General features: G+C 55.6%; 6 protein-coding genes across 6 annotated transcripts; 2 read left to right on the forward strand and 4 right to left on the reverse strand.

The window, feature by feature from the left end:
- Positions 1-854: 854 nt before the first annotated feature.
- On the reverse strand, positions 855-3307 carry EX895_003314 (uncharacterized protein; the record flags this gene model as incomplete). Its single annotated transcript, XM_029883912.1, has 3 exons — positions 855-909; positions 1153-1343; positions 1439-3307. 3 exons carry the CDS (start codon positions 3305-3307, stop codon positions 855-857), a joined length of 2115 nt encoding a protein of 704 aa, XP_029739718.1.
- A 510-nt stretch (positions 3308-3817) lies between these two features.
- Positions 3818-4372, forward strand: EX895_003315 (uncharacterized protein; the record flags this gene model as incomplete). Its single annotated transcript, XM_029883913.1, has 4 exons — positions 3818-3820; positions 3937-4046; positions 4130-4164; positions 4308-4372. 4 exons carry the CDS (start codon positions 3818-3820, stop codon positions 4370-4372), a joined length of 213 nt encoding a protein of 70 aa, XP_029739719.1.
- Positions 4373-4563: 191 nt separating this feature from the next.
- Positions 4564-5468, reverse strand: EX895_003316 (uncharacterized protein; the record flags this gene model as incomplete). The annotated part of the gene is made up of 2 exons (XM_029883914.1): positions 4564-4629; positions 4743-5468. The coding sequence occupies 2 exons, from the start codon at positions 5466-5468 to the stop codon at positions 4564-4566; spliced, it is 792 nt and encodes a 263-aa protein (XP_029739720.1).
- Positions 5469-5941: 473 nt separating this feature from the next.
- On the reverse strand, positions 5942-7504 carry EX895_003317 (uncharacterized protein; the record flags this gene model as incomplete). Its single annotated transcript, XM_029883915.1, has 1 exon — positions 5942-7504. The coding sequence occupies one exon, from the start codon at positions 7502-7504 to the stop codon at positions 5942-5944; it is 1563 nt and encodes a 520-aa protein (XP_029739721.1).
- A 2434-nt stretch (positions 7505-9938) lies between these two features.
- EX895_003318 (uncharacterized protein) lies at positions 9939-10955 on the forward strand (the record flags this gene model as incomplete). The annotated part of the gene is made up of 1 exon (XM_029883916.1): positions 9939-10955. One exon carries the CDS (start codon positions 9939-9941, stop codon positions 10953-10955), a length of 1017 nt encoding a protein of 338 aa, XP_029739722.1.
- A 492-nt stretch (positions 10956-11447) lies between these two features.
- On the reverse strand, positions 11448-16415 carry EX895_003319 (uncharacterized protein; the record flags this gene model as incomplete). Its single annotated transcript, XM_029883917.1, has 1 exon — positions 11448-16415. The coding sequence occupies one exon, from the start codon at positions 16413-16415 to the stop codon at positions 11448-11450; it is 4968 nt and encodes a 1655-aa protein (XP_029739723.1).
- Positions 16416-22184: the final 5769 nt, after the last annotated feature.

Below are 22184 nucleotides of genomic sequence, written 5' to 3' on the forward strand. Positions count from 1 at the left end.
GGAGCGAGTCCAACTTGCCAGTCACCGAGGCGTGCCATTGTATGGGTGGGTGCAGAGCGAGTGTGAATGCCTGCTTGTGACTGTCCCAGTGCGGCCGTCAAGTCAGCGCGGCTGCAAATTATTTTTCGCCCGTGCACGCTCTCGTGTTTGGCAGAAGAAAGAAAAGAAAGAAGCGAATGCTCACCACTACAGCATACTCCACTTTGCCATTTCTCACACCTCAGTCAATTACATCGTTTATCGCTCGTCAACCGCAGCATCGCTCAACCGTCGGGTGTGCCGAAGCAGCTCGTCTTGTTCTGCGCTTACTTTCAGCCTATTTCGGAGACGACGCTGCAAGATCGGTAGCGCGATGAACTCGGAAGGTCACGCAGGCCGAGGACGACCTTCGCCAGCTCGAGGGCATCGGCCGCATCGAGGAGGAGGACCACCTGGTCGAGGAGGTCGTGGTCATGGTCGTCGAGGCGGTCGGGGTGGTGGTGGTCGAGATGGTCCTCGACTAGTTCATGCACCCGCAGCCAGCAACGATCCATCGCTTGATCCTCAACTAGCCCCGCGACCACCTCACCCTGGTTACTTTCAAACGTCGTTTGTCGAAAACCCTTGGTACGATCTCGAACGCAAGCTCGGTCTGGCCCATCTGAAATCCATCGGCGCTGACCCTCAGCCTCGAAACGGTGACGCCGACGCCGACGACCCAAAACTGCCGTTCGAACAGGCCACATTCGTACCAGCTCAAGCAACGGATACACCGACAACATAGACAAACGCACACGATGCATCAACTGCAACCCGCCCAAGTAACAACAAGACACGCCAAACTTAATCTGCATTGCAAACGAACGTCGGTTCTACTACGAGCCCCACTCGAGCTCGCGCGCCGCTTTACCCAACGCCCAAATCGTGAAGCTGAACTTGTAGTTGGGATACGAAATCGCGCCTATCCACAGCACAATCGTCAAAAAGCAAAATCTCAAGCATGTCAGAAACTTGCTCTCTACGGCGACGTCTCCCATCGCGATCCGCGTACTTACAATTCCTACGGTCGGTCCACGAACGTCAGTCCAGCAAAGTATCAAAAGGCACAATGAGTCAGAATCGTCAGCATGTGTCAAGGACGTCCAAGTATTGCACTCCGAGCACGGCACATACCTGTTAAAGATACCCTCGATCTGTTCTTGTGCCCAAGACCCATCGGCCAGCTGGCGATCCATGATGACCTTGACCGCCTTCTTGATGCGGTCCTTGTGCGGGTACTTGGCGTGCAGTAGCGTGATTACCACCCAAGCCGTCTGCACCACCTGCGATTTTTTCGCATGCGTATATACTCCCGTCTCGCATGACTGCACCGAGCGCAAGAAGCGAATGCAAATAGGACTACGCGTCAGCTCATTCTGTCTTCCTTTCGTAATCTCACCTTGACGGCGACGCTACTTACCTTGTACGTCTCGCCCCACCCGCCGTCGTCCATCTGCTTGCTCTCCAAGAATTCGCACGCCTTCCTGATCACCGGGCTGTTCTCATACGTGTGTCCCGCCAACATGAGACTCTCGACGGCAAACATGGTTGCATACGTGAAACAGATTGCCCAAGAGCCGAACCAGCTTCCGTCGGGTCTCTGCGCCTTGAGGATGTACTTGACGGCGCTCTCGACGCATTTTTGGATATCCGCTTTACGATAGTCGTCGATCTGGGTGAACTTGAGCAGCGCCGTGACGACCGAAGTGGTGCACTCGGGGTAGGCGTATTCGATCATGATGTCGCCAAAAACCTCAGCGGGGTTGATCATCTCGAGCAGCGCCGGGCCGTTGATGGTCTCGTACGACGCAAAGCCGCCGCCTGGGTTCTGCATGGTGAGCAGAAGGTCGATTGAGTCGTGCATTCGTTGACGCGAAACCTGCTTGGACAGGTAGGGCACGTTTTCCTGCAGCATGATGACCGCTTTGAGTCCCTCTCCAGTGCAGTCTGATACGACGTAGCCTTGTTCCTTGGTGGAGAAGGGCCAGGCGCCCTTGGTGGCGAAACGGTAGCATTTCTCGAAATGCTGCGGGTTCTCGCGGATCTGGCACTCGTCGAGCCAGTCGAGCAGCTTCTGCGTCAACTGGCGGTTCTCTATCGATGCAGCCAGACCCGAATCGACCATGGCTTGCGCTATGAACGCCGTGTCCCACAGCTGACTGCCGTTGGTGCCGGTCATCATCATGCCCTCGGGTCCAACCCACATAAAATCCTTGAGTTTCTCGCGATGCATGCGCATAACGTGACTGTCGTGGCCCTCAGCGTCCCAGCGCGCCACATAGTTGAGCATCTTGTTGACAGGACCCACGCACTGGTACGAAGTGTTCTCGTCCTCCCACGAGAGCAATTCGTAGGCTTTCTTGATGCCCGCTCTCCTCAAAGCAGGAATGTGGCAGCTATCATAGGTTCTGACGAGCGCCATGAGCGCCTTGAGCGTCTTGGTGTGCGGGTAGAAGATATCGACAGCCGCGATGTTGCCAGATTGCGCGGGCCAGTTGATCGACTCATATGGCTGCACAAACAGCTCCTCTCGCAACGAGGCGATGAGCGGGTCCATCTCGGCCTTAAATTTTCTCCCCCATAGATATCCCGTGGGCATGTACACCATGCGGGTGTGAATCCACCATCTCCATGGATGCATGGGCAACCAGTCCGGCAGCAACCACAGCTCTGGAGGGACGGGATTCACGCCCTCCCATTCGTAGCAGTTGAGGATGGCGAGCCAGACTTTGCCCCACGATGGGATGCCTGCCGCACCACCAAGCTTGTGAAGTGTACCGCGCGCCTTGACCATCATCGGGTGGTCAGCGGGGACACCAATGAGACGCAGCGCGGTATAATTGAGAGCGGTGCCAAAGACGGTGGAGCAGCCTTCGATGTGAATGCCCCAACCACCGTCAGCCTTGTCGGCACGATTCCAGAGGTAGCGTGCTATTTCGATTCTCCATTCTTCCGGAATGGGGGTTTTGGTAACATACATGCCAATGATGAGGCCAGGTAGCAGGAACATGGGACCGCCGTACTCGCCCGCCCAATGACCATCGCTAGATTGGAGGTGGCGATAGAACGACAGGCCGTTCTTGGCCGCGTCAAGCGGCGTCTTGGCTTTAGAGAGTTCGGGCAGGTCGGTAGGGAGACCGAGCCAGTACCTGTCCTCGATGGATTGGGGCCATGCTTTGCACTCGGCATCGTCGCGAAGATAGTGCCATACGTGTCGACCACCGTCAGAGACTCGTAGCCTCCATCGGGAAAGATCAGTGCGACCAAGAGGGGGCTGCTTTAGCGACATGGTGCTTGTAGATGATCGGTTGTTGTAGACGATGGGTTAACGTAAATGATTGATGCTTGTGAATGATCGGCAGTGGAAGGCAGGTTGCGATAAGACTGCCTTCTATACGAGAGCAAATGGGTGCGAGATAAAGTTGACCAAGATGCAAGGTCGTACGATTTCACTCTGTCGAGAAGCAAGCACAACAGCTCAAAAGTGACACAAGAGAGTTTGTGGCGTGAGTGCTTGGGCGAAACGCCTCACGAGATAATCATCCGCAAATGTTACATTGTTAAAACTGCCGTTTCAATTCGAGCGCCAAGAAAACACGCTGAGAATGCACGGACGACGACGTTGTGCAGCCTTCGCCGTTCCACATCATCACCAACACGACCTTTGCAACATCGCATAACCTGTCGAGAGTCCGAGGCCACATCGCCGCAACAACTCTTGTCAACCTCTCCTCGATTCGCTTCACATCCTACTCGGCTTCCAACCCTCGCATCTCCCGCGGGACAGTAGGTGGACACAATGGTACGTCTTCTAGTCCCTCTCCTTCTCTTCTCCTCGGACTGGAATCTGATCGACTGGTACTCACCACCTCTGTCTCGCTTTTTCATCTCGCCATGTCTTACGATTCGACTCGCTAGTCGGCACTGTTTAACTTTCACTCGCTGCTAAGGGTGGTGCTGCTCATCATCTGCACTTGCACATATATTCGCGCGACCGCACCTGCGTTGATAGATCGCAACAAGGAAGGGTAAGCCAAGGATGTGATTGGGCATCCCAATCAAAATGGCCCTGACCTTCCTGCCCCCTCAACCTACAACTTTGATGCGACAGATTCCTCGGCGTATTCTTCAAGTCGGCTCGCGTCGGTACGTAGCTCCGTCTTTGTCTACTGTGAACAAGCAGGCAGTGCAGCTGACTCTTTACCCATGTTCCTTGCTTTTCGACGCTTCACCTCACCTTCACGTTCCGATCGCATTGCCTCTGCACGCATCTCGGCCAACTCGAACAGGCGAACGTCTGAGCCCTTACGTCTCATTAGCGTGTCTCATCATGGCCGTCTACGAGGTGGTCTAGTTTCTGTAACATCAACTCTCAAATACCAGCGATTCTCCCACACAACACTTTGACGCCACTGGGGTCATAAGTCAAACTGCAAACGCATTGCGTCGCATGAATATTCCGAAGTGAAGATAGCGAAGCCGACACAACAGGATGCATCGCGGAACGTAACGTTACTGAGACAGCGTACAACGGTGAAACGTCAATCAAGCCTTGGATTCGCGATCTTTCTTCATCCCGTCCTGGATCCACTTTGACGCCTGAGCCGCTTTCTGTTTGTCAAATCAAGGGCGATAGTGATGGTGATACGATCTGGGTTAGTATGAAGCCTGTTCACCGCCCCCCTCTTCCTGCAAGCATAGCGTGCAGCTGTTGCAATACTTACCTCGTTAGCCTCCTTGAGATGAACCTCAAAGAAGTCCTTGCTGCGCATCTTTTCGATCCAGTCCGTGTTGCCATTGGGGACCTTCATGCCCTCGCGGACAGCGGGGCGCTCCCAGTTCCTGTCGATATAGTCCTTGACACTCTGCGGTACATCAGAATCTTGCAAGCCAGCCCACTTGTAGTACTGCAGCCATGGGTAGGCGTTAATATCGGCAATCGAATACTTATCGCCCACCAGCCAGTCGTGGTCCTTCAGCCGCGAATCAAGCACCTGATAGAGACGCTTGACTTCGGTCGTATACCGACTCTTAGCATAGGGAATGTCTTCGGGAGCATAGCGTACGAAGTGATTCGCCTGCCCCTGCATCGGACCAACGCCTCCGTGTACATAAAAAAGCCATGAAAGAACTTCACTCCTCTTGTCAACACCATCGCCTTCGTCGGACCAGGAGAAGATATGTTTGGGATCGTAGTGCTTCTCGAGGTAGAGGATAATCGAGGCGGTCTCGAAGACACAGAAGTCGCCGCGGTTGGGGTCCTTGAGCGCAGGGATGCGTCCATTAGGGTTGATCTTGAGGAACCAGTCTTCCTTCTGCTCATTCTTGCCGAGGCTGATGGCCTGGTAGTCGACCTGGAAGTCGGGATAGACAGCTTTGAGCTCTTCGGTGAAGTTGGAAACTTTCTGGCCGTTGGGCGTGCCCGCAGTGTAGAGGATGACTGGCTTCATGATGCTGTAGAGACGTTTCAAAGTGCGATGGAGTATAATGGACGTAGCAAGTCGTAGTCGGGGAGGGGGATGGTGGTGGAATCAAGGGAGGAGGAAGGGTGGGACAAGGAGAGCACAAATGAAACCCAAAACCTTGTCGGCTATGCATCGCCCTGCTTTCGGGGATAATGATTCACCGTATCTCGTCATCTCTCCCGCTCAACGCACATCCTGCAGCGGCGCCGCTCTACCACCTTTTCGACATCAGCACGGTAACTTCATTGTGGAGGGAAACTGACTGAATTCTGGTCCGTGCTTGTAATGAAACTGTTCACGCTCCCTCGGCTCTGATTTTTCTACCTTGTATCCTCCCCCTTTTTTCAGCGACGCTGCATATGATCCATGTTGCTCACTCACTGGCTCCCACCAGCTAACTGCACACATCATTGAGAGATGGGGTATACCTGCAAGTGCAATTGCGAGCTCGTCGAACTCTAGCAATCCAAAACAACCGTCGCACTAGCCGCTTTCTTCAAACGATTCATCACCGCCAGTCCAACACCTGCATCGTCGAGTGCCTCGACAAAGATCAACTGGCACTTGTCCACCCCACACCGCAATGGTCCTTCGTCGAGCGTTCGAAGGCCGTCGAACATGCGCTGTGCGTACACCTCGGCTTGGTCGCTAGGACCCAGATCAAAAGGATGCACTTGAACATTATCCAGTCCGGTAACTGTGAAAGGTGGCAGAAGGTGCGGATGGGGGGAAGCCTTATCTGCTGTAGCGGCGGTCGAAGTGGATGAGCTGGTGATGAGACGGGACAAGTCCGAGTCGGAAGAGATCATGAGACCGATGTGCAGCATCGAGTCAGCCTGCTGACAATCGTGGGGCAGATGGTTGGCGATTTGGTCTCGGACAACCTTTGCAAAGGTCTGCGGTTGTGTGGATACGGTTGAACCGTTTTTGACGAGCGATTCTACCACCTTTGCCGACGACGACGACGACGACGGCTGATCTGAATGCGTTGCGCTGCCGTTGGACGACCGCAGAGCAGCAGCAAAGAGCTTGGCGGATAGCAGCATGACAACGCGTGCCGTGGGGCTGTAGTGTCTGTACTTCATACCGGGCGTTGTCGGATTGCTCTCCTGCTCCGCACTTCGTTCCATGTCCTTTCCGTACACTCGCAGTTTGACCTTGTCCGACAGCCCTGCCTTGTCAAGCACCGATGCGATCTGCTCGACCGTGACTCCACCTGGTCTCAGCACACGTAGCTCGTCTTCCGCAGTGATTCCATCGACAACGGTGCTCTCAACTCCAACTTGACACGCGCCTCCGTCCAGGATGTACTTCAACCGCCCCTTGGGCTCGTTGCTCGACTGTGAACTGCTGGCTTCAGCATCCAGCTGACCGCCGAGATCGCGCATCACGTGAGCCGCTGTAGTCGGTGATGGTCTGCCTGAGGCATTTGCGCTCGGCCCGGCCATCGGAAGCCGCGAAGTTGCGATCAACGCCCTAGCTATCGGATGCGATGGCATTCTGATGGCGACACTCGGATGTCCACACGTCACCACCCTCGGCACCGCCGGCTCGTCCTTGTCCACAGGGAACAGCAAGGTGAGGGCTCCTGGCCAGAAGGTCTTGATGAGTTCCTGATACGCCTGACTCATCTCGTACGTCTTCGGCAGTAACGTACCGAGCATTTCGAGGTCCGAGACGTGTACGATGAGCGGGTTATCGGCTGGCCGCTTTTTGGCAGCGTAGATCTTGGAGGCTGCCGACTGCGAGAGAGCGTTGGCACCAAGGCCGTAGACTGTCTCGGAGGGGAACGAGACGAGCTGCCCCGCTTGAAGATGCGCGGCAGCAACGTCGAGACTGTTGCGGGTGACTGCCGAAGAAATTACAGGTGCAGCTTTGGTGAATGGTTCGGCATTGCCACCGTAGCGCGAAGGACCGGCTTCGCGGAAGGTGACAGTAGAGTGGACCTCGCACGGAAGCAGCTCGGTGCTAAACGTGCGATCGGGATAGCCCAGCTCTGCATCCGCTTCTGATGGCGACATGGCGGAGAATCTATATGTCGGCGTGAACAGGCCGAGCGGTCTGTGGAGAAGGTGATGCGGCTGGATACGGAGAAGGCGGTTCCAGTACGGCGCGGGCACTGGCATGAACACAGTCCGACGTGGTAGCTGTCGGCTTCCAAAAACGAGCTGTATCTACTGATGTTCCGCTGTTGGTGGAGGATCTCCTTATGAGAGATGTGGACCGGAAAAGGATCCGATGAGGTTGAGGATAAAGTTGACCTCGCACCAAAAGAAGGAGAAAAAGAAAAGTTTGCTTCCGAGGCAGCCAAAAGATGCTTCCGAAAAATGTGGAGTCTCTCTGAATCAAATCGGAAGAGTCGAGGCCCCGATGATCTAGATATGAGAAATTGTGTTGCTCTCATTGCTCGACGCATTGAAGGTGGAGTACGATCGCGTGTGTACAGCCCAGCCGCGTCAAGGGCATTTCATTGCTCCCTAGTGATGTCGACAGGACCGCACTGCGTTTGTGTCCGCCTTCTTTCCAGTGGGCAGGCTCGAACCTTCTTTTGAGACAGATAACTCGGACCAGGAGCGAACATCGCACCTCAGCTGTGCTGCAAATCCTACCGTTTGCAGCTCCGACTGTTGTTTGAAATCCAATCGACGGGTCTTGGCATTCCATCGTGTCGTTCTTACCCCGCTAGTCTGCAACTCTTGGCCAAGGCGTGCCTCTCTAGGACAGCGGCTCCGTCGGCTGAGGCGAAATGAGGCGGCGGCGGGAAAGAGGTTAGCAGGAAGGAGAAGCGGACGGCCGAACATTTTCTAGACAGCGTCGCCGAGGCCACTCGAACCAATCGCAAAGCGCGAGCGAGCGAGCGCGACACGCACCCCTTCCAGCCCGCAACTGCCAACCGACTGACTGCATGCATGCATGAAAGCGGAGCTGTTGTTCCCGAGCCTTTTTTTTCTTTTCTCACTTCCAGAACGCGTCTATCATCGTCGTCGTCGTTGGCGCGTTTGTGTTTGGCTTTCTGTTTCATGCTGTCGCGCTGCCAAGCCTTAGCATAATCGGATCGTCTAGAACAATCATCGAACCAATGTTGTGTCACGTGAAGCTGCGACTAGAGCTTTCCGTTGCCATTCGGCGAGGTGAAACGTATTCTAAGCGTCGGTCTTCCGTGGGTGTGCAGTAGCGCCTTTTGCTTAGAAGAATGCCGACATTGCATTCTTTGGATCAATCAAGCAAGCAAACAATAATTCAGGGTCTCTCTTCTTGGTGTTCGTTCGGCAAAGCCATCATGGCCCACCTTCCACGCAAGCCACTCTTTTTCTTCTTTTTATTTTAGGTTTTTAGGTCCTTTTCGATCCGAGACGAAAAGGCAACCCAGAGTCTTGCGAGAAAAAGAAAACAAACAAGGCTTGGAGAAAATCAGCGCTACTGTACTGTACAGTATTGTATCTGTGCTGTTGTCTTGAATTATATCTGCTTAACTTGCTCGGCTGCATGCACCCTGCACAGACAAAAGGCACTCGTCCGCCGGTCAAACGTCGCGTCTGTCTGGCCACGAGACAACGGGATCAGCTGCCGATGAGACTTTGTCTGTGCTGTACCGCCGTGCTGCGAGGTACAATTTTGAGCGTTATAGTGTAAATCGTTAGTCTGCCTAGCTTGACGTCGCTTAACCTGATTGGTGTCGAGCGTAGGAGGCCAGTCTGCTACGGTAGTGCAACATCCGCATGAGGCATCGAGGAGCGTCGGAGCGGAGGCTGCTTGACCGGAGCAATCCGCCGCGAAAATGAGATGGCAAACTTCCAGGTCGATCCCTCTGGCAAGGAATCACTTCGGAGCGGCCGATGAACCAACCTGAAAGGAAAAGCGTTTCGCTGCCCTTTTTCCGCCCAGTTGAGATTTCATCTCCGCCGCCAACGCATACGATACAATACAGAGAGGACTGCCCGCCATCTCGCGAACTGCATCTCATCACAACCACAACTCGACTCGACTCGATTCGACGCGGCAGACAAACACTTTCCTTGAGATCTCCCAATTCTGTTCCGCCCCAGCATTCAGTCTCAGTCCTCCGAAAAGCAGCAAAAGCAACAGCAGCACTCTATCCCACAGAGAGACCTCCCCTCTGTCACTCGGACTCTCCGTCGAGCTTCTCCTCACGCCAAACACTTTTGCCTGCGCTCTTCGGACGCGATACGCTTTGACACTGCTCGAAATCATCTCCTTCCTCTTTCCTCTTGCCTTCTCCCACACGCTTCCTTCACAACACCATCATCGCACTTCTCTGCGGCTCCTTCGCTCACTCACCTATACAAATAGGTCACTAGGAACACCGTCCTTTCACCGCTCTTGCTTCAGCAAGCACACGAAGCTCCGATACACAACACGGCTCAAACCCACGCAGTGAACATTTTTGGTCGCTCCCTAACCTCAACTTTTTGATCTCCAGCCCTATTAGCCACGATGCGCTTTGCCTCTTCCCTCGCGCTGAGCACCCTCGCGTTTGCCGCCTTGTCACACGCAGCATTCATCAATCTGCCACCGCTCTATTCGTGCGAACCCGCAACGATCCAGGTGCTCGCTAAAGGCAATTACACCCTGGAAGGGCGCGAACTCGATTCGCACAAAGTCTACTTCCATCTACGCGTCCAAAAGGGCGTCTCCAGTGTCACTTGGGATGCTGTCGACCTCGCAGCCGATGCTACCGCTCTCATCTCGGTCACGGACCAGATCTCTGCCAGTCAGACCGCCGTCGGTTCCGTGCAGGCGGTAATCCAGCCCAACCCGTCCGGCAACACGACCTGTCTGGCATCCGACAAAAAGGGTAAGAACCACACCAGTGCCAAGCAGAAAAACATGGTCCCCACCATCATTGGTATCGTTCTCGGCGCCTTTTTCCTTCTTGTGCTGCTCCTCGTCGCTGGAATGATGTACAGGCGTAAAAAGGAAAAGTCGCAGAAGATCGAAGAGGACAGCGTCGATCTCAGCCACAACTACACTCAAGCCGGCGGCAGCTACATGGCCCGTCTCGTGCCCGGCTTGAAGCCGGAAGAGGCAAGACCACTACCAAGGGACCACAAGCTCGAGTCGGAACAGGCCAACTATGCTTCAACCCGCAGAGGGACACAGTACTACAGAAATGGCGCTGGTGCTGCTGACCTGGACAACAGTAATGCTGCTGCTCCCGCAAGCGGAGGTGCAGGCATCGCCGGCTACGAACTGCCCAATTACAACCAAAGCCAGCGTCACTCCAGGCTAGCCTCGAATCCTCACCAACAGCCGTACTCGGTGTACGCTCCTAATCAACAGCAAGAGCAACAACAGCGTTGGCAGCAACCAGCCCCCGTGCCAGCAGCAGCCGACCCATTCGCGTCTCAAAACGACCTCCCCGGCTGCTATCAGCTGCCCCACCAGATGTATCGACAGAACAGCTGGCAACACTCTCAGACGTCATTCTTGGACAAGCAGAACTCTCGATGACCAGCAGGTCTTCTTTGATTCGCACTTGTTATGGATCCTTTTCGCCTTCATGTTTTTGAGCCGTTCTTCTTTGCGCTCTGTATACCTAGCCAAATTTTTCTTCTTGCTTAACTTAGCCTTCAAACCATTTTTGACGCACACACGAGCCTGAGCGTGATAAAAACTGATGGTCATTGAGCAAGAGAGATGCAGCATGCAGAGAGACAGAGGGCGCGTCGGGGAACATTGTGAGGAGAAATGCGCAAACAAGCACACGATCGGCGTTGCTTGTTCGGGTGGAGAATGAAATGAATGTGACCGTCTAACAGCAAAGAAAGCCGAAGACGAGGTATATAACTAAAGGCGATGCGCGGACGTACAGATGGAGCAACAAAAAACGTCATGGCCATGCTCGGGGTGTGCGTGAATGAACCTCGAGCAAGGCATACATTGTGGTGTCTTGATGGGAATGGCTAGATTCATGGTAGCAGAGGAGGAAACTCGTCAAGCTCTTCACATGATGATGCAATCGGTCTTGGACGAAGCGCGACGAGACTTTTTGCGTTCCATCGCAGACTGAGGCGTTGGTGTCGCCTGGCCCGTGGCCAGGCCCGCCTTGCTGATCCTCTTTGCAGATGGCGTTACTTCCGACGCGCCGTTGACGACTCCAGAACTGAGTCGTCGCCGGAAGCGTTCCTTGGTCGACACATTGTGCAACTGCTCCGCTGCCAACACCGGTGTCGACATGCCCAAGTGTGCATACGGTTGTTGCTGCTGAGCTTGCTGAGCCAGCGGCTGATGCTGCTGAGCAGACGATCCTCGAGAACTCGAGTGACCGAGATGCAGGCCACCGGCACTCGAGATGCTGCTGGCACCACTGATGCTGCCGTAGCTCATCGAGCTGTGTCTCCTCACTCCGTGCAGCGCTCCATTACCGTACGGGCTTCGCATCGTCGCCTCGGTGTTCTCGAGAGGCGGTGGCGACGGCGAACGTTGTCGGCCAGGAATCAACGAGATGCGACGCCTGCGCACAGCAGCATGGTCCTTGGCCGGCTTGCCGCCGAGCACACCAGTCGGAGGAGATGGCGGCGACTTGGCATCGTTTTCCGGACTCGCAGACGTGCTCAAGCTCAGCTGCGGCTGCGACTCCACCGTGGGCGACTTGGGCTGACGCTTCATGCCAAAGGGGAAGCGGAAATTAATCGGAGCTGCGCCGTTTGGCACGGAGCTGCCCAGCACGGGCGAAACGGGCGACAGTTGCGCTGCTGACGACACCGGGCTTGTCTGGTCTAGAGATGCTCTGTGCTGGAACAACAGCAACTGAGCACGCAGATTGCACGGTGAAGGTGCATGCACTGCGCATCTCGCATGGCATACGAGACCGCATTCTTCGCACAGAACGGCGTGCTTCTTGACCGGCTCGCGGCAGATCTTGCACACGACAGCCTTACTGAACGTGCTCTTGACGAACGCATGCGGCTTTGCTTCCTCATCCGCCATTAGACCAAGGTCAAGCATCGAGGTCTCACCCGCAGGCGAAAGCACCGTCGGGCTACCGGGAATTGGCATGGGCGTCTGGGCCGGAGAGCTGATCGATGGATCAAGCGCAGGCAGGGCGTTCGAGCTCGTCCGCGGAGAGGTCCCGGGAGACACACCATTGATGGTCTCGGTGACTGTGGCCACTGAAGACTCGGGGGGAGAGGTGTTGGCACGGAGCGCCTCGAGCTCAGGACGTTGCAGGGTCGGAGGCGGCGATGAGGTAGATCTTTCCATCGTAGGTTGCAGGGCTCTGGAGCCATCCTCAAAAATGCGAGGGTCGAGGCGACGGGTATCAGCGCTGATGCGACGCAAGAAAGGAACGCTGTCTTGCGGTCGCAGCTCCTTGTGACCGTTCCAGACCTGCTGCATCCATTCGTGCTCAAAAAGCATCTCGGCACTCGGGCGTTTGGTGGGATCCTTGTTGAAGCATTGCTTCAGTAGGTCACGAAGGGCATCCGTGCACTTTTCGGGAATGGGCGGGCAGTCGTCTTCGACGATTCGGAACATGGCTGACATGGCGAGCATGTCGTAGTAAGGAGGTTTGCCGGTCAGCAGCTCGATGATGGTGCAGCCGAGTGACCAAATGTCGGCAGCCGTGGTTACGCCTTTGAGCTCGATGACCTCTGGAGCCATCCAGTTCGGTGTGCCGATCGCATCGTTCTTGTTGCCCATCTTCTTGACTGCTTTGAGGTTGAGCGACACACCGAAATCAGATAGCTTGACGTTACCGTTCTTGGTGGTCAAGATGTTAGCAGCTTTCAGGTCGCAATGTACGACGTTCTGCTCGTGCAGATAATTGAGGCCCTCGAGAATCTTGACCACGTAGCTTGCCACGAGCTTTTCAGGGAAATTGCCGAAAGCTTTGAGCGTGTGCAAGAGCGAGCCATTTTCGACGTATTCCAGGATGATGGAGACGACGTCGGGTCCACGCACAAGGCCTTCGTACTTGACCACGCTCGGGTGGGTGAGACTCTTGAGAAGGTCGACCTCGCCCATAAGCTCGGTCACCTCGTCATCGCTACGGCCCTCGAGCTTGATCCTCTTGACTGCCACCATCTGGCCCGAATTGAGATTCAACGCGCGGTAGACGGACCCGAACTGGCCTCGACCGATGCAGTTGCCCAACTGGTACGTGACGTTGGGCTTGCCTTCTTCGGCAACAACGATCTTGTGCTTGGGACCGGTGGCATCGCGGCCTGCCCTTGTCACTGCTGAGCCATTTTCGTCGGTGGTGAGACTGCCGAGCGTGTTGGTGTAGATAGAGCCAATCTCCGAATCAAAACGGCTACGCGAGGTGGAAATGTAAGAACGCTCATCCACGGAAGCGTCGGGCGATCGAGCGCCGATGGACATGGGTCGACCCATCATTGGTAGCTGAAGGTCAGAAGAGTAACGCATGTGACGGAACTGGGGTCGGGAGCTGGCTTTAGGCGAGTTGCTGCTGCCATTTGTTGCGGTCGATGGGCCAGATGCGAGCGAAAACGTGTCGATCCCTCCTCCTGCGTTCATCGAGATGTGACGTGCCATTCTGCGAGCGCCAGGAGAGTCGTTAGCACCGCGCGGGAAGGGCACCCGAGCCGACGGTGACGCATCTGACTCGGCAGCGCCAATGTTGAGCAAGGACTCGCGCGAAGGGTTGAGCAGCGACGGACCAGGGTAGAGTCGGGCGCTGTGTCGCCTGGTGGGAGCATTGTGGGTGGGGCTACCCGAGGAAGACATGTAATCGCCGAGGTTCTCCGTTGAACCGATCACGGCTCTGGGAAATTGACCGAGCGCCAGCTCCTGACTGATGCGCTTCTGCGATGTGCTACGAGCCAGCGGCGGCGGCTTGACTGCAAAATGCTTGATGGATTTTTCCGATTCGCTGCTGCCTCTCCTGTCATGAATGAGCTCCGACGCTACGGATTGAGTGCTGGAGAAGGACTCTGCGGTGGGCATGTGGTCGCTGTTAGGCACGACCCCGTCCTCCGGCTCCTCGGCCACACCCGTCAAGCTGATGGCAGATTCGCTCAATTTGCGATCGCGATAGGGCATTCGACCGTCTTCATCCCCGCTGTAGCTGCCCTGCTTGACCGAGTCGGCAAAAGTAATGGAGGAGCTCTTGACCTTGGGATAGCCCAACTCGATAGAGCGGCGTTTGAATTCTTTGGAGTCAGATTTGCCCATGAGGATGCGTTCTGCCTCGCGTCTGTTCTGCTGGATGGTGAGCACGGTCCTCTTGGGGGTATCTTGGTTCAACGAGAGCTCAGAACTATTGTCGATACGGTCGAGGTCACCGCTTCCCGCCGAGAGCATCTTTCGATCCTGAGCGCGTGGAGTCGAGGGGGGAGTCATCGAGGTGGTCCTGGGCTCGATCTTGACGGCGTTTGCACGTGCAGACGACATCTTGGAGCTACGCCTGGCCATCCTTTCTGCGGCTTGGAGCGTGTGAACGACGCGGAGCAGACCCTCTACGGTGCCGTCGGTAAGATCGAAGCCTTGAAACAGATCCTTGGAGCGCAGTCCGAGGTGATCGCGCGCTGCTCGCAAGAATCTCGACGTGTTGTCCGCCTTGACCCACTCGAGGTCTCTGCGATCGATGCGATGGACGCTTCCGGGCCTGAGACGATTGGCGAGCAGGCACAGGAGAACACCATCTGCGATGCTGGTCCAGAAATTGGCCGCTTCGATGCTTGGATCATGCACCTCAACATTCATCTGCTGCACGAGAGCAGAGATGCGCTGTTTGTCGAGACCGTCCTCTGGTTCTGCGGTACGACCTAGCTCGCGGATCATAAAGGAGCGCGCCTTTCGGATGCTTTCGAGTGCGGCCTGGGGCGAAGCTAGGTCGGACATGCCGAAAGAAGCGTTGCTGGCCGATGAAACCGTGGTGAGATTGCTCCCAGACAGTAGTGTGGTGCCAGACCCCGCTGTAGCAGCACTCGTCTGGCTCGGCTGCATCGAAAGCTGAGTTGCGGCATCGTCGGTGGCTTTGCGGGGAGATTCGGCCTCCTTGCGATTGCGCCTGAACCAGGTGCCGGAAGACGGCTTGGGTTCAGACTTGGTGGGAGACGGGGGCGAGTTGGGATCCTTGGGCGGGCTGAGCGTGTCGGTGCTCAGGTTGTGCATGCCCCAGGAGGAGGATGCTGCTTCGGAATCAGCGCTGCGCAGCGTTGCGGTGCTCTGCTTGCGTGAACGATGTTCCTGTGGACGCGCACGAGTCTGTGTACCGTCTTGGTGCAAGTCGACGGCGCTCATGGCGGCACCAAAGCTGGAGAAGGCGAATCCGTTCTGAACAGGTGTGCGTGGCGAGGTGCTGCCGTTGCGGACCTGAGCCGAGGTCTCCGCTTCGCTGCCTGTGCCAGACATTGCATCGTGCGACTGGGTACGAGAGCCTTTGACGAGCTTGCGGAGGAACGATGGCTCCTGGGTGTCGAGCATTGGGTCCGAAGCTAGATGGAGCTCGGGAGTGGAGAGCGATGCCGCCTCGAGATTGGTGAGGTGCTGGTTGCGAGCGGCTTTGTTCCTGCTCTCTGCCGACTTTTTGCGGGCTAGTGGACGGGAAGGCGAGGCGGTACTTGAGCGGGGCAGAGGCGCGCTTAGTCGAACAGGTGAGGGAGGAGCTACGACATTCGAAGCAGATTGGGATGGAGTGATGGAGGAGGAAGCAGTTGAAAGCGATTCGGAGGCAGTAGAATGGGAGGTGTTGGAAGCGGATTCGTCATCGATATTGTAGACCCGACGATGTGGGATGGAAGGCGAGTGCGGCGTGCCTCGGAGACGAAAGGGTGATGTTGGTGTTGAGGGAGAAGGGACCGATTTTGGCGAACGCAGCGGCCTACCGTTGGCCAAGTTTGCGTCTACAAGCGAAGCTGGCGGCAATCGATGCGGCTCAGCTGAGCGGTGGTCCATGCTGATGAAATCCGTTGCCGGTGGCAGAACGGTTGCTGTTGCTGCAGCCATAGTAATGCGAGGTGTATTTGTTTGCGGAGGGAGGCACTGGCGATGTGTCGGCTGGAGCGCTCACTCGAACTTCATGCCTGCCCGATGGCGTGGGCGCTTTGCCTTGAGATGCTACCCTGGAGCTGGTGAGGCGAAAGACTGTCGAAGGAGAAGCAAAAGAGGAGAGGCGGAGGCGTCAGCAGGGTTGATTCAGCGTTGATGAAGGAAACCAAGGCACAAAGCCGTCGGCAACGGATGCTTCACTTACTGCAGTAATCCGTTCAATGATGTTGGTGTTGCTCGAGATAATCTCAGGCTTCAAGGGCGGGAGGAGCTTATTTCGGATGAGTGGAAGTGGGCTCTGCCTTTGACGCAGAAGAGCGCTGGAATGTGGCGGTGTGTAACTGCGTTCGATCGACCCGGTCGAAGATCTAGATCGTCGATGCCCAAAGTGGCGCCGGAGCGTCGGGTGCGTTGGGAGCGTCCAAGCGCGGAAGTGCTTTGCAGAAGTTAGCGAGCTACCAAGCTCGAGGGATGAAGAGACCGTGAGAAAAGGGCGGTCGTCGGCCAATCCGAAAGAATACGCTCAGCGTTTCATACGAGCGTGGTAACGGAAGCCGAATAGACTCGACGTCGCTCTGCGGTGACCAGTAAGGTAGAAGCCGGGTTTGTGGCAGAAACCGTGGAACGCTCAATTTGACGAGTTCGAGGGAGGGGGCGGACAAGCGAGGCGATGCGATGCGCGTGATGGCGAAAGACGGAAGTTTCTGCCTAGTTCGCAGGTATAGAAGCAAAATCACAACGTGTAGCTGATGTACGCGCAGCAAAAGATGAAATGGTCTGGAACGGCGACGAATACGAGCTATGTTGGCGGCGACTAGAGCAATGACGTTGATGATGACGAGCAAGCACGGCAGCCTAGGTTGACTACCTCTCGTGTTGCGATTGAAGGAAGCAGTTGCAGTGTGCTGTATGAGAGGGTGAGAAGTGCTGTTTGCTGCTGTCGACCAAGCTGCCCTCACAGCAGGTCGAAGTGCGATGCGAGGTGGGTATGGATGAGGACTAGGACGGTGATGGAAATGGAAGCAGATGAAGGTCTGACGGATCCTGGGAGATGGGAACGATGCGAGAGCGTCGAGGAGTGAGTGATTGACAGCTCGTTGGTTTACGTCTGTCACCCTGCCAAGTCCGAGGCGATTCAAAGCCTCAGCTAAGTCATGCACAAAGCTTGCAGTCGGTAGCTGTTCCGCACTCGATGTTGTTTAGGCGAGAGCCAACACCTGAACCAGCTGAGACGCGCGGTTTTACCGCCGAGGGGTCATTCACCTCGACTTTTTTGTCGCCTCACAAGGAGGCCCGAAACGAAGCGCGCGCGTGCCCTTTCCTTTGAAGCACCCACAAAAACACAACGGGAAAGAACAGGAAAGAAAGATAAAAATCTCAGTCGACTAAAATTTCATTTCATGCCTGACGAAGAAGACCGAGCAAGTGGACATCGGTTGCTGTACTCTTGACTGACTTCAGGGTGAAGTGCTGTTTTTTTTTCAATCGAATTAAGAAAGCACTTGCACACTTGCCCTTTCCTTGTAGGCAACCACTTCTCTTGCCCGCAGAGAAGTCTTACATGTCGAGGGCAACAAGAAAGAGCAAGCTACCATTCACCCGTTGCGATGATCGCCGAAGCGACGACTGGCAGGTCCATCGCCACGGAGAACAGGGCTGAGCCGCCTTGTTGCAAACATGGGTGGCACGAGAAACAGGAGGTACCGAGAGGAAAGAAGGAACGAACCAGACGGGCGACTCGGACAATGAAACGGCTTGATGACGAGATTGTGCAGTGCGAAAGGGCGTATCTCACCTTCGCAGGTCTTTCCGACTCATCCGAACCTTGTCTCGTGCCAAAAGAGCATCCAACGCTCAGTCGCGGGACTGGATGCTGTTGAGATAAGGAAGAGAACAAGATCCGAGTTCGGGGTTCGTCGACGAAACCGGTTCGGGAAAAGCAGACTAAGGATGGCGAGAGGCGAGAGGCGAGGGGTGAGGGGCAAGGCGCAATCGACTCGATCCTGACTTGTGCCAATGCGAGAGAGCTTCTTCGGAATTGAGACGTCGCTTCTCTTGTGACACACTTCATACGGCACGGTGGAAGTTAAGGAAAAGGGCGACGGTGCTACGCTCTGTTATGCGAGGCGAGGCGACTAGTGCGCTCTCCCTCCCTCTTTCTTCTCTTTTGTATTCGATACAAGAATTCAGTGTCAGAGAGCAGATGGGGAGGAAAGCGCGTGATGATCTCAGGGTGCAATCTCGCTTCTGGTTTTCTGCTTGGGCAGACGAGGCGAGGCGAGGCGGAAGCGGAAGGGACGGGTGGTCTTCGGCAACTCGACGCCAGGATCCATGCCTCGACGATGAGAACTACGACGGCTAAAGGGAAAGGCGCCATCGCCTCGAACGCTTGTACTTCTCTCGCCCTTCGTTGCTCTGCTAGAGAGATTTCCCGCGTGTTCGATAGAGATAAGTTAAGTGAGGAGAGGAGAGAACATAGGACTAAAACTCAAACTCGTCCAGAAGCCGTGAACCAGTCGAGGCCAGCGGAAGCGACCTGCAAGCCCCGCCTGCACGGCAAAGATGAGCTTCTTGTGCCGACGCAAACTCTTTTTTGAGGTTTGATCTTGACCATTACTTGCTTGTTGGTGTCGAAATTTTACTGTGTGGTGCTGCATGCAAAGATGGCTCAGGCGGGAGGCAGCAACCGAGGTGGCTGGCCCCTGAGCGAAAAAAGCGGTGCATGCCAAGCTCCGTCCCTCGTTGACCGTTGCTGCTGCTGCAGGTTGCCGCCGTATGCAAACAAAGACACAGACGGACCCTTGCCTCGCCTACCTTCGTTCATTGCGCCTCGCCTGCCCGTCATACCATGTATTGCATGCTGCGGCATGACAGGTTGACAGAAGATCACGCCGCACCGCTGCAGGGTCGGCTCTTTTTTGTTTTTTTCCTTTTTTCTCTTTCGAAGCATCTGTTGCAAAGCGAGTCTCGCTCTCTCTCTCTCTCTCTCTCTCTCTCTCTCTCTCTCTCTCTCTCTCTCTCTCTCTCTCTCTCTCACACACACACTCTAGCCAACGCCCCCCGCGCCCCCTGCGTGTGATACTAACTTAGCCCGTTTAGCTTGACCACGTTCTTCTGTTCCCCGTGATCGATCGTAACCGACCATGCGCCAATCTCAATAGCGCCAAGGTCTTACTATGCTCGATGAGATCGATTGAGTGCAGACGATACTGTCTTAAACGAGTCCACGGTGTAGGTGCTCAAGCCGTTCCTCGACAAGCTTGCTTGGAAGCGGAGGAGGGGCTTGGTTTCCACAAAGACGCACCCGACTATCGTCTGTGTGTGTGTGTCCTATGTGTCTGTGTGCGGGTGTGCGCACGCTTTCTGCATTGAAACGCACAGCTGCAAGGTGCAAATTGCGACCTGCCGGCAATCGAGAAATCTCCTTGATCCGCTTGAGCTGGACAAACAAATTTGCAGCAACCTCGTCGGTCAACTCTGGTCGAATGTACGACACGATCCCTGCACCAACTGACGGTTGACGGGGTGACAAACACCTCGAATTTTCTACTTGGCGCCGCGATCCTTTTCATATTCAGGCGAAGAGTATCTCTTCTTGGAGTCCAGGGATAGGAGTCTTCTGGTTGCAGTTGAGTGCAGGCAACCACGTTGGACCCCTCTTCTCACACATGTTGCGAGTTCCGCTTGGCTTAATCGGAGCGAAACGGGAAGACGAGCTTGGTCGACGCTGCTCAAAGGGCCATGGACCTCGCGCGCGTAGAAGCTGTTTCCCCACAATCCAGATACGTCTTGACGGAGAACCGAGGCAGGCCTGGCATTCCATCTGGGTTCGTCGCCATCCGAGTGAGGCTGTTTCGTGTTCCGCCAGCGGAGCCCGGTAAGATTGCCAAAACCCGACGAAACTATGCGCTACCTCATATGACCCCCCATCTTGGCGCCACTCCAGCCACAACCCTCAGGAGGTCAAGTGGTACGAGCTTGGTCTTGATGCGCAAGAATGCCAGCGCTACATTGGCCTTTGGTCACCCGCGATCAAATCAAGTCGGTGGAGCTCCGTCGTCTGAGCTGATAAGAACGACAGACTTGCTCTTCTCGCCTTTGGCACCGCGCCGCAGATCAATTCATGGTCCGAAAACCGTTGGGGAAAGCGTGACTTGTCTCGGACGCGCGCAGCTGTCAGGGAGAAGAACCCTTGTCTCATATCCTCGTTGGACCCTGGCCTGACCTGACTCTCTTCTCCTTTTCTTGTCCCGAGCCCGGCTCGAATGCTTGGGCGGGGCAAGCCACAATGAGTTGACATGGTTAGAGTGTGGTCTTTTCTCGCCTGTGGACCTTGGAGCACTCCTTTCACGCATCACACCCCCCAAAACAGATGCGGTCCGTTGGAAGCTCCTGATGGCCGGTACGAGATACACCCTGGGATTGCCCTGCGCCGCCGCCTTTCGGTAGATAAAGGCCGGCACTGCAGAGCACAGCAGCAGTCCCAGAACAATTCAAAGACCGCTCCGCGCGGACGGTCTCGTTTTGCAGAATGATATCAGCCGTCGTTTCTGTTTTCCCATATCAACGCCTTTCCAACGGCTTGTCAGGCATGTACGTTCCGATCGCTAAGTCGACAACGTGATTCGGAGCCCTTCCGGGTTTGCTCTTGCACAAGAGCACCGTTGGCACCTCCGCCTTTCGCTCGCCTGGTTTTTAATGCTATCTCCAGCAAGGATGAGATCAACTGACTCGGCACGGGTTTGCTTGGCGTGGCCTTTTACTCTTGGCCAATCCTGCAGAGTCAGGGTCCATTTGCTCGTTTCCTTTCTCGCTTGTCTAGCTTCTACTTGATTCCAGTGAATGATACCCGCATATCCCGCTGGACCCTGAGCCCGGAACGCAAGAGCGTCGACTCGTCGAACACCTTTCATTGTCGCAACTAGAGTTTCAATTCCTGCCACAGGGAATCAAAGCTGTTGCTGCCGACAGCTCGATCGCAATGCACAGTGATGCAGTCGTGCAAGCATTCCGACAACCTCTTGTTATCACCACTCCTTATCACAGTCTCCCTTGCCGACAGTAGCCGTCTCCCTCGCTCAGGCTCAGTTTCCTCGGTTCACTGCAGCAAGCGACTTTGCGCAACCCATCCGGCACGTCTGCCAAGGTGAGTGGCTTTGTTCGGCTAGTCTGTGCCCCGCAATCTCGTTTGCTCAATCTTCATCTCCGCCTCCTCTCCGCCTCGTACCCGTTACGAGATACCACACTTTTGCACATCCGTTGAGCGCCGGCCGCCATTCTGTTCCTTGGCCACCCAGGCTTTCGGTCCGCGTTCTCGCTATCAATGCGTTCAAAGTCCGCGAGCAACATGATCCAGCTCGCTGGACCAGCTAGACCTGCTGCCGAGCCCCTCGCTTGCCCTTGCCGCTGCAGGACGAAGCTGGGCGTGACTGGACCGCTCCCTCCTCCTCCTCCTTCTCCCCGCATTTTTGGCATTTTGGACTCTACAGCTCCCCGTCCATGTCTGCGCAAGGGACGAGTCTCGCGGAAAAGACCGTTGGCCTTGACTTTAGCTTCTACTCCCGAGACGCCAACAATAAATACTCTGCCGTCCCGCGAGGTATGCTCGGCAAAAATGCAACAAAGCATCATTGTGCACTGAGATCAGCAGTGCGACTATGTTCACGTACACGGGGTCCGAGGTCGATGCCAACCGCCAATGTACTGTGGTGACTTCATCCCCGTCGA

Source organism: Sporisorium graminicola, chromosome SGRAM_20, assembly GCF_005498985.1.
Source record: "Sporisorium graminicola strain CBS 10092 chromosome SGRAM_20, whole genome shotgun sequence".
Classification (NCBI taxonomy): domain Eukaryota; kingdom Fungi; phylum Basidiomycota; class Ustilaginomycetes; order Ustilaginales; family Ustilaginaceae; genus Sporisorium; species Sporisorium graminicola.